At 34.6% G+C, this 11,420-nt stretch overlaps 2 protein-coding genes across 2 annotated transcripts; one reads left to right on the top strand and one right to left on the bottom strand.

Annotated features, from left to right (window-relative positions):
* The first annotated feature begins 806 nt into the window (after positions 1–806).
* LOC148767605 (putative disease resistance RPP13-like protein 1) lies at positions 807–4,287 on the top strand. Its single transcript, XM_088824694.1, has 2 exons — positions 807–3,675; positions 4,220–4,287. The coding sequence occupies exons 1-2, from the start codon at positions 807–809 to the stop codon at positions 4,285–4,287; spliced, it is 2,937 nt and encodes a 978-aa protein (XP_088680820.1).
* A 682-nt stretch (positions 4,288–4,969) lies between these two features.
* LOC148767604 (putative WRKY transcription factor 46) lies at positions 4,970–6,154 on the bottom strand. The gene is made up of 3 exons (XM_088824833.1): positions 5,921–6,154; positions 5,698–5,802; positions 4,970–5,542 (listed from the first exon to the last, which is right to left on the bottom strand). The coding sequence occupies exons 1-3, from the start codon at positions 6,145–6,147 to the stop codon at positions 5,380–5,382; spliced, it is 495 nt and encodes a 164-aa protein (XP_088680959.1). The 5' UTR covers positions 6,148–6,154; the 3' UTR covers positions 4,970–5,379.
* Between the last annotated feature and the right edge of the window lie 5,266 nt (positions 6,155–11,420).

The raw sequence follows: 11,420 nt of genomic DNA, 5'->3' as shown, positions 1-11,420 counted from the left end.
CGGAGACCGGCGTTAACCGCCGGAGACCGGCGTTAACCGCCGGCAGAAAGAAGAAAAATAACAATAAAACGAAAAAGAAAAAAAATCGAAAGAGTCAACGCCGAAAACCGGCGAAAAAAGGAGGAGAAAAAAAAAATAGTCAACGGCGGCGACGAACGAAATTGTACTCAAAATTGAATAATTTGAGAAATTTGGGGTCAAATTGAGGTTAAATTAAATAAAAATGATGAAATTAGAACATATTAAAATGTGAGGGGTATTTTAGTCTTTTACAGACCTATGGACAATGTCTTGACTTTGGACCCCTTAGTAAATAAGTATTCATTGATGAACTTATTTGAAATGGACCTTTATTTTGTAGTATTTTGACATTGGTTACCCTTTATGCTAGTTTTACTATGGGCTCCAATGAAATTTTTGTTGATCAAGGTATTTTAATTTATATAATCCTAAAACAATAAAAAAAATAAAAAAAGAAGAAAAAAAAAAAAAGAAAAGAAAAAAGGATGACAGAAAAACACGACTTTCAGTAATGTTCCACGAGGGTGCAAGAGAAGCGCACCTGGGTGGTTGAATGAAGCTTTCTCTGTAGACAGGCACCTCGGTGCCGGGATTAGCGCATCTGAGAAACCTGAATCTCTGTACTGTGGCACCATTGTGGTGTTTGCTTAAAAAAAAAAAAAAAAGTTTGTACAAAACAGAGACAGAGCCGTTTCCTTCTTGTTTTATGTTTTCTTGTCTTTGCTTTCTTTTCACTAAAAATAAAGCAAAGCTAGTGTTTGTTCATATTCGCAACCAGCAGAAAAATGAATCCTCTTCTACAAACTCCACTCCGAATACTAGGGCAGAAATTCGCAAGTCAAGCTGCGAAGCAGTTCTCTGCAGTTTGGAATATTGATAAATCGACAATGGAGCTGCAAAGAAAGATTGAGAAGATAAGAGCTATGTTGGATAGCATGGAAGAAATTAGATGGACTTCCTCTAACGAAAAGGCATGGAAGGTTTTACTGGAATTTGCGGTTTCAGTCGTGTACTCTACCGACGATTTGCTCGATGGAATTTATTTGGATGTTCTAAAATACAGAGCCAAGCTCTCTGAAAATTCCTCCAATGAAGGAGAAACGGAGGTAAGAAACATGCTTCTTTCGACTTTCGATTCAAAGTTGGCCACTAAAGTAGCAAATCGAGTGAAGAAGTTGGAAAAAATTGAAAGAAATATTGAGTCGCTTTACAATAATGAGAGGTCCAAGAAGGTTTTAGAATCTAGGCCTTACAGTTCTGTGGTGGACAAGATGCGTGTGGTTGGACGAGACATAGAAATTAAACATATTGTTGATACATTGTTGGCCGACGAGGGAGATGATGTTTCTGTCATACCTATTGTGGGTATGGCCGGAATTGGAAAGACAACTGTAGCACAAATTGCTTACGGTGATGATGTTAGACTTGGTGATAAATTTGATTTGAAGATGTGGACCTCTGTGGGTATAAATTTTGATATCATCAGCATCACAAGGTCTATAATAGAGTCTGCCTTAGGAGAAAGATGTGAGTTATCGAACATTGATTCCATTCAAATGAAACTTCAGAAATTGATTCATGGGAACAAGTTTTTATTGGTTTTGGATGATTATTGGAGTGAAAACTATGAGGACTGGGCCCAATTGTTTTCTCCGTTCATGTTCGGGTTAAAAGGAAGCAAGGTCTTGGTTACCACTCCTAGTACGGCCGTGTCCCAAATTGTCGGCACCGCCCCTTCAATCGTTTTGAAGGACTTAACCGATGAATATTGCTCACTAATTATCAAGAACCGAGTGCATATAGACGACTTACACTTGGAGCCTATTCGGATGGAAATAGCAAAAAAGTGCAAAGGGCTTCCTCTCATAGCGACGACTATTGGTACAATGCTCCGCTACAAGCGTGGTCGTACCGAGTGGGAGTACGTTTTGAGCTGCGATTTATGGCACTTGGCAGAGATTAAAAATCAAATCTTCCCGGTGTTAGCACTTGGCTATTTTCAACTTCCATTAGAGCTAAAAGCATGCTTGGTTTATAGTTCATTTTTTCCGAGTTCTCACGAATTCACAATGAATGAATTGGTTTTACTCTGGATGGCAGAAGGTTTAGTAATTCCCACGGGAAAGATGCGCCCGGAAGATGTTGCTTGCGGTTACTTCAAGAAGTTGCTATCGGCCGCTTTCTTCCGTCTCTCCATAAACCAAAATTCGAAGGGGCAAGAATCTTACAAAATCCATGATGTGATTCACAGCATGATCCGGTTTATATCCGGTGATATCTGCCTTTCCCGGGAAGTTGAACAAACAAGCAAAGAAGAATTCGTCTTCGAAGTTGAACAAACAAGCAAAGAAGAATTCGTCTTCCCAAAAGGAACCCGTCATATGTTTGTGGACCGCAAGATTGTGCATAATGTGGTGCCAAAAAACTCACACAAGAAGAACTTGCGGACTCTGATAGTGTCATCCAAAAGTAGTGACACAACCAAGGTCTCGTTTGATTTTCTTTTAGATATGAAGCACGCAAGAGTGATAGATTTGAGCAATATGGGTATTGATAATGTGCCCCATTCGATTTTTGAAATGAAGCGTCTTCGCCTTCTCAATCTTTCTGGGAATCCTTTCTATGCGTTGCCCGATTTGTTTGGGCAGCTCACCGCTTTAGAGACACTAAAGCTTGAGAAATGTGATGGACTTAAGCAGTGGCCAAAGAACATGAAGAACGTCGTTACTCTACGGCATCTTATTTTTAGTGCACGTATGCTACAAAACATGCCATTGGAGTTTCGTAAATTGGTGAATCTTGAAACGTTGTCTGCGTTTATAGTGGGAAAGAGTAAAATTCATCATGGTATTCAACATCTTAAAGACATGGATATGCTAAGAGGATCCATTTGCATTGTAAATCTTGAGTATGTACTTAGTCATGATGATGCAAAGGAAGCTAGCCTACACACGAAGCCATTCCTTGACAAGATCGAATTTGTATGGAAGGCCGCAGTAAAAAATGGTGAAGAAGTTCTTGACGGTCTTTGTCCCCATAAAAATGTGAAGGAGTTGGTGATCGCAAATTATAATGGTGAAAAGTTTCCTAATTGGTTGAGCACTCTGCCCCAGCTTTCAGTTATTCACTTGATGCGTTGTACGAAGAACTCCGTCCTGAACGAATTGAGGATACTGGAAAATCTTAAATCGCTTGTCATTGAAGAGATGCCTATGTTGGACACTGTTAGTAGTCGGTTTTCCGGATTACTATGTCTGGAGTCTCTCAAGATAGTAAAGATGAAGAAAATGACTGCTTGGGGAATGTCTGTAGTTTCCGGTGAAAGTCGTTTCCCTAATCTTCGTATTCTTGAAATCAATGAGTGCCAAATGCTAAAGGAGTTGCCGGTGCTTACCGATACAAAACTTGAATGTCTAACAATCGTTAATTGTCCCAAACTTCTTTCATTGCCAATTGATGGTTTGCCCAAATCTCTTAAAGAATTGGTGATCTCAGGATGTGATAAGCTCAAACATACGTGCAGCGTAGGCGAAAGGGATTATAAAAAGATTGAATGGGTTGAGAAGATAACTATTGACGGTCAGACTCTGCATATTATCAAGTCTCCTAGCATGAAAAGCATTGTTAATCCAGATTCAGAGGACCATACTAGAGGTATTTGTACGCGAAAGACATTTGTGCTCCATTTGAATTTTTATTTGCTTTGCAATTTATGATTAGTCCAACTGGATTTGTTTATTTGTGTTTCAGATAGCCGAGAATAGCGTGTACGTGAAGGGGGCATCAGTCTTAGGCTGTCATCTTTGGGACAGGTAGTTCCTAACTTAACTCATGCTATTTACATTGTTGTCCAGTAATGTGATTCGACGAATGAATATTTGAGAATCATAACCCCTAAGCTTTAGATTCAAATGTGTAAAGACCAAATTTGGAATGTAGGTAAGAGGTATATTCAGTAATAGACTTGCAATTTAAGTTCTATGATCGACCACTAGTTTTGGTTCCGAATTTGGTGTCGGCAATTAATGATATGATTTTGTTGCTGACAAAAAGCAAGGAGGTAATTATCATATCTTTCTATTGATTTATTTTTTAGTTTAAAATGTGAATATAGCTCATTTACCAGCATTCTTAGTTCAACCATATATGAAAAATGACACCTTTTGCTGATTAGTTTTCTTTGATAACTTGGACACAGGTTTTGAAAGCTCATTATCAGATGTTGTGGAAGTTGAGGATTTCTCTCCTACTGAACCCGGATTTTGATTTTTATGTTGTGGAAACATGAGATTTTTCATTTTTATTCACTCATATTCGGTTAGAAATTGTCCTTAATTCTGTGATTTATTATTCTTTTGTTGAGCTTTTCGAGTATGCAGATGAAATATCAAGATGAATACTCTTTATTCCAATGTTAATTGCTTTTTGGAATCTTAGCAGCTCTAGCTAGGCTCTCATATTTTTGTTGTTCTCCCGTGTTTATCGATGTGCTCGTGTGACTGTGTCAGATGTAGTTGTTAAATTACACACCCAGTTTTCAGGTGAGAAGAAAAAAAAAAAAGATGATCTACACCTCACTTTCTGTAATTTTCCACCGCGGTGCCAGATAAGAAAGATAACGAGCCCTTGAAAGCCCTCTCTCTCTCTCTGTAGACAGGCACCTCGGTGCCGTTTAAGCGCACCCGGATGCTTAGGTTGCAACCTAATTCTCTGTAGTGTGGCACCGCAGTGCCGTGTTATTGCACCTAGGTGCCTTAATAAATATCTTAAATTCTTTGGTTAATTATTTCTCATACTCTTATTTTGTGTAATGCGTTCCGAATAGTCTAAAAAAGCAAATAATGTTAGTTTGAAACATCATTTCAGATATTCATTTCCCGTAACTTGATTATTACATAGGGGTGGAGATCAGACGAATACGGTCGTAATTAGTACTTTTGGAAAAAAATCAATCCTTAACATTTGAACTGGAAAACCAAACCAATTCAAATTTCATCCTTGAAAAAAAAAAACAAAGAACACCGAAAATCAAAATTTTGCAAGAAGATTAACCACACAAGCATAATGCTCGATCTCTGGCCGATTTTTGTGGACCCCACTCAATTCATGCTTTCGAACAATGAAAGTCCATTCTGTTAAACAACTCGAGCGATTTCATCGCATTGCAAGCCCGGATATAATAGCGTTCCTAACTCTACTATCAAAAAACAACTCCCCGAGTACATTAGTCAAAACGCAAGCTCGATCGTTCTCTAAAACTTTGATCACCCAATGAATGGAGTAGATTTTTTCTTCAATCCTATGTTGTAATAAAAGCATAAACGAAGTACTTGTCCGGTGAGGGTCCATTTTTGAGAGTCAAATCCCGAGGACTTGTTCGAGTGGTACATGTGCCGACCTCAGGCATGTATGCTTCCCTCTGTATGTGATATCAACTGCATTCGGCTCATATGCTGACATACGCACTTCTTTCATAGCCATACAACCTTCCCTCACATGATCTATACATCTGTAATAGGTTCTGCACATTCAGAAAAAAATATTTAACGATCATTTCTTAACATGTGTGTGTAAAAACCTTAAAAGACACGTGTATTATTTTGAAAGGGAGAGACCGTAGTATATTGAGCACAAAGAAGTAGATTAGATCAAGTAGCATGCATACATATTCGTCACCTTGTGAGAAGGGGAGCAAATATATATTCTCGGCCGTACTTCCTCCAACTGTATCCATCGTCGAATTCTTCGGATGGTACCTTAGGTCTCACTGTCACCCGTGCGCTGCAAAGAGACCCGAACAAAATATATGCTAATCGATGAAAATTTCGAAGAGTGAAGAACAACCACCTTGGATTTTATACATTTATGATAAATTTTTTTTAGTAAAAATATTAATCACCTTTCGTCTGATGAGGATGACACAACGTTGTACTGACATTGTCCTTGTGGAGCAAATAGTTTAAGAAGGGATAGAGCCTCCTCGTACGAGACCAACTTACTCTCTAAAACACTATCTCCGATTTTGGAAGAAGATTCTTTTAGATGTTTCACTTTTTCTTTCCCTTTGGTAATCTCGTTTACGAGTTTCTTGTATTCCTCTGAAGAAGAAGAAGATACGCTCGCCATTCTTATACCTGTCACGACATTGAAAGATTCAAACATATTTTTATATGTTCAAAGAAATAGAGAAGACCACAAGTTTGTAACTGAATTAGCTATTTTTGACAATTTAGAAAGAGTTTTGTAGATCTGACACCACATATGTAAACTTTAAACCAATTCTTTATAAAAAATAGATTATTATTATTAGACTAAATTAGGGCCACCTCTTAAGTAAGGTCAAATTACGACACTCTCTTCTCATATTTGGATAATTACAACCAACCCCCTCGACTATAAATCTTCGTACACGTTCATCTTTTATGGTGTCAAATTAAGCAAAATCTTCTTGATTCCGAGAAATGTTCTCTAGTTTGTACCCATTTTGTGCAAAAATGTACTATTGAAACAAATGTCGACGAAATTTTGGTAATTACGGATATTTGGGGTATTTTTCGTAATTTAGCCCAAATCCAGGGGATTTTCGTAATTTACCCTATAATTTATATGCGTGATTATATTTAGGGTAAATTACACCTACACCCCTAAGGTATGTTAAAATAACTCTAAGGTCCCTCTAGTATTGATAATTACAGCCACACCCCTCAAACAATTACTGGAGTCAAGATTTCATGTCCTGGGGACCGATGTGCACTATATTTTTTTTCCGCGGGGCGTTAATGCTACCATGATAAAAATTTATAAATCTTATATAAAGTAATAAGCATTTAAAAAATGTTCGGGGAGTCATATCACCTCTTACCTCTATATATATACTAGTGATGAAGCACCGCGCAAGGCTTGGTGCCCGGTTGATTCGTACGAACAAAACATAAAATAGAAAATAATGGCAGCAGGCAACAGTGGAGGAGAAAGAGATTTCTTTGATTTCACTTCTACCTGTGTGGCGGTTAGGGGTGGTAAACGAGCCGAGCCGACTCGACAAAGGCTCGAACTCGAGCTTGGGTTTTTTTACCTCGAGCTCGAGCTCATGAGTTCGAGCTTCGGACAAGCACAAGCTCGAGCCCAATTTTAGTTGTTCAACAACTCGCGAGCTGGGTTTTTTTTTTTTTTTTTTTTTTAATTTACATATATATATATTAATTATTAGTTAAATAGTAAATAGTTTTTAATAATAAGTATTTATAGTATTCAAACATAAACAAATCTATATTACTTAGATAATTCATAATAAGATAAAATATTATAATATATAAAAATTAAAAACAATATAACTACAGTTTATTATTTTTTTATAATTTTTTTCATTTTACTATAAATATTTTTTTTAATAAAAAAATAAATAATTAAAAAAAACCTAAATGAGCTCGAGCTCGAGCTTGAGCCAAAAAAAAAATAACTCGATGAGCTCGAGCTCGAGCTTGATCTGGCCAAAACAGGAAGATGGACTCGAGCTCGGCAAAATGGACTCGAGCTTGAGCCAAAAAAAAAATAACTCGATGAGCTCGAGGTTTAGGGCTATATCTTTTTCGCCAATAAGCCCATCCCTTTAATATTTTTTATAAATAAATGAAAAATTAATGTATATAACAAAATTACCCCCAAGCCTTTACACCCAATTCTTAATTGTAACTCCAATTTAATCAATTTGGACCACAAAAATCCAATTTTGACCTTTTTTTTTAAAAAAAAAAATTCAGAAATTATTTTTTGCCGCTGGTTTCCGGCGTTGACTTTACGATTTTCTTTTCTTTTTATGGTCTGTTTTTCTGCTGCCGGTTTCCGGCATTGACTTTTTCGATATTTTTTTTCTCTGGTCTATTTTTTTCGCCGCTGGTTTCTGGCATTGACTTTTTTTAGTGGTTTTTTTTTTCCGCCGGCCGCTAAACGTTAACGGTAATTGTGCAGTCATTAACAGACTGTAATTATACTGTCACTGGCTGTAAATTAACGTAATTATATTGTCACTGACAGTACATTAACGTAATTGTACTGACGTTGACAATACATATATGTAATTGTACTGCCGTTGACAGTACAATTAGAGTCAAACACAATATTATTATTATTATTTTTGTTATTATTATTATTTTTTTAATTTTTTTTGATTTGTTGACAAGTCGACGTAATTATATTACTGTCGGACAGTAAAATAACTGTAAACACAATAATATTATTGTCAACCACATCAATATTATTATTTTTTTGGGTTTTTTATTTTGTTTGAGTTATTGACGGAGTAACATAATAATATTAATGTCTGTTATTGAAATATTACTGTAAGCACAATAATATTACTGTGATTTATGGCAATATTACTATTGTTACAGTAATATTACTGTCAACCCAGAAATCTAGATCTGACTCACCAGCCTAAAACTTAAAAAAATTCTCTCAGACACACTCAAAACTCTCCGTTTTACCCATCACTAAGACTGTATCGCTCACTCATAGAAGAGTGAAGACAAAAAATGAAGGAAAAACATGAACCATCTCTCTCCATCTCTACAACAAACATTTATACTCTGAGATACAACGGTCATCGGCGAATGAGCCGTCTTACTGTCAAAGTATGCCATTTGGTGGCGTTTGACTCTCAAATCGTCTGAAGAAGCCAAGAACAGAGAAAGTAGAACGACATATGGTACATGGAGAGGAAATAATATATGTTGATAATAGAATATTCAAGATATGAATAAGTTATTAAGTTTAAATTAAATTATCCGTAGTTAACTCAAAAAATATATTATTTTATACATTATGTATAAAATTCTACCAAAATGTACATTAATATACAATGTTAATATATATATATTTCAAATCTCAAATAATAAATAAGTTTTATTATAAAATAAAAGAATGGACAAATGGATAATATTAAATTTAGCGAATTAATTGCATGATCCATATTAATTGTTTTAATATTTAATGCACTAAAGATTCAGCAGTTGATTAACTTGATTCGATGATAAGCTAGTATGGGGATTTTTAATACATTTAAAATTAACATCATTATACATCATTTCAATAATATATTTTAATAATTTTAAAATCACGAGACATACCAAAAAAAACATCATCATACATATATCTCATAAAATAAAATAAAAGAAAAAGAAAAAGAAAAAATGCAATGTAGTTAGGGGTGTCGGAATGCAATTTTGGAATTCCACAGATTCCGATTAAAAAATATCCAAATTTAAAACCGTACATTTTTGGCACGGATTTGGAATTTTATATAAAACTACCAAAAATTTCGATTCCCGACGACTTTAGTTACAATTATTTTTATTGTTTTTCGAAATATATAATATAATTTTCTGATTTATTTTTGTAATTCCATAATATAATGTATGTTATATTTTATATGAAAATTTTGAATAAGGGTCAAATAAACTAAAAACCTTGAAAAAAAAAAAATTAGCTTCAGAACTATCTGTTGCATTTTTTCTTATATCAAAAACCATGTGTTGTATATTGTTGTTTTTAGGGTAAATTACCCCCATATCCCTGAGGTATGCTTAAATAACTTTATGGTCCTTGTGGTATCGATAATTACACTCCCCCCCTTGAAACATAGTTATAAACTCTAATGGGATAATGCATTGGATACGTTATTACGATATAGTTCTAACGGACTATTTGGTTTCAGGAAGTGGTGCAGACAACAAATAGTTATGAGTGACTTAATAAATGTTGGGGGAGCTATGTCACCCCATAACTCTATTGTTATCTCCACCACTAGCTAAAAGTAATAGTCCGTTATAACCCTATCGGAATAATGTATCCAATGCCTTATCCCATTAGAGTTTCTAACTACGTTTCAGGGGTGAATGTAATTATCGATACCATAAGGACCTTAAAATTATTTAAGCATACCTGAGGGGTGTGGTTGTAATTTACCCTTTTTTTTTAGTGTTTTTATGCAAAGTCCCTGACCAACCATTTTTATTATTCTAGGTTCAAGGGTTATATCTCTTTCGCCAATTTTATCCCTTAAATATGTATTATAAATAAATGCGAAATAATGTATTAAAACCAATTACTAATTGTAACCCCAAATTAACTTCAACTTAATCAATTTTGACCACAAAAATCCAATTTCGACCTTTTCTTTTTTTGAACTTATTTTTTCTCAATTTTTTATTCTGGTGCCGGTTTCCGGCGTTAACTTTTTTAATATTTTTTTCCCTAAATTGTTTCCCTTTTTTTTACGCTTGCCGCTGAACATGGACCGTAGTTGTACTATCAATAACAGTAATTATACTGTCGATGACAGTAGTTGTTCTGTCGTTGATAGTACAATTACTGTCAACCACAACAATATTATTATTTTATCGGGTTTTTTTGTTTGATTTTTCGACAAGTCAACGTAATTATATTACTGTCGTTGGCTGTAAAATTAACACAATAATATTACTGACAACCACATAAATATAATTTTTTTGGTTTTTTGTTTTGTTTGAGTTGTAGACAGATTAACTTAATAATATTATTGTCTACTATTGTAATATAACTGTAAACACAATAATATTACTATGGTTGACGGTAATATTACTGTTGTTACAGTAATATTACTGTGGATGACAATAATATTACTCTCAACCACATCAATATTAATTATTTTGGCTTTTTATTATGTTTACTTATGTTGAACGAACAACATATTAATATTACTCTATTACACAATATTAGTGATTTTTGTTGTGTAAATATTACTGTGCAACAGAGTAACAGTAATATAGTTAATATGACTATAAACGACAACAATATTACTATTTATTTAAACAAGCAAAAATATATTGAAGAAAAAAAATCAAATAAAAAAACAAAAAAAAAAAAAAAAAGTCAACACCGCCGGAGACCGGCGTTAACCGCAGGCAGAAAGAAGAAAAATAACAATAAAACGAAAAAGAAAAACAATCGAAAGAGTCAACGCCGAAAACCGGCGAAAAAAGGAGGAGAAAAAAAAAATAGTCAACGGCGGCGACGAACGAAATTGTACTCAAAATTGAATAATTTGAGAAATTTGGGGTCAAATTGAGGTTAAATTAAATAAAAATGATGAAATTAGAGCATATTAAAATGTGAGGGGGTATTTTAGTCTTTTACAGACCTCTTGACAATATCATGATTTTTTGGCAAAATTTTTTTTTGTGTGGACCCCTTAGTGAATAAGTATTCCTTGATGGACTTATTTGTAATGAACTTTTATTTTTTCTACATATGGTTCTATTTATTGCAATTTTGGTAAATTAGTTTTTGGATTTTCATGCATTTCGCTATAGAATTCCGAAAAAGAGTGAAGACATTGTGTAAATTCTCTTTATGTCCAAATT

The sequence above is a fragment of the Erythranthe guttata genome, chromosome 10, assembly GCF_056151865.1.
Source record: "Erythranthe guttata isolate IM_541 chromosome 10, IM_541, whole genome shotgun sequence".
In the NCBI taxonomy this organism is placed as follows: domain Eukaryota; kingdom Viridiplantae; phylum Streptophyta; class Magnoliopsida; order Lamiales; family Phrymaceae; genus Erythranthe; species Erythranthe guttata.
This window is presented reverse-complemented; position numbering and strand designations above follow the sequence as displayed.

What these genes read in the sequence shown, in the direction of transcription:
- LOC148767604 (XM_088824833.1), bottom strand. Translation starts at nt 6,147, where the DNA reads ATGGCGAGCGTATCTTCTTCTTCTTCAGAGGAATACAAGAAACTCGTA. An exon ending in TCATCCTCATCAGACGAAAG is followed by an intron (nt 5,803 to 5,920) that starts GTGATTAATATT and finishes GTCTCTTTGCAG; the next exon opens with CGCACGGGTGACAGTGAGAC. An exon ending in TTTGCTCCCCTTCTCACAAG is followed by an intron (nt 5,543 to 5,697) that starts GTGACGAATATG and finishes CTGAATGTGCAG; the next exon opens with AACCTATTACAGATGTATAG.
- LOC148767605 (XM_088824694.1), top strand. Translation starts at nt 807, where the DNA reads ATGAATCCTCTTCTACAAACTCCACTCCGAATACTAGGGCAGAAATTC. An exon ending in TTCAGAGGACCATACTAGAG is followed by an intron (nt 3,676 to 4,219) that starts GTATTTGTACGC and finishes ACTTGGACACAG; the next exon opens with GTTTTGAAAGCTCATTATCA.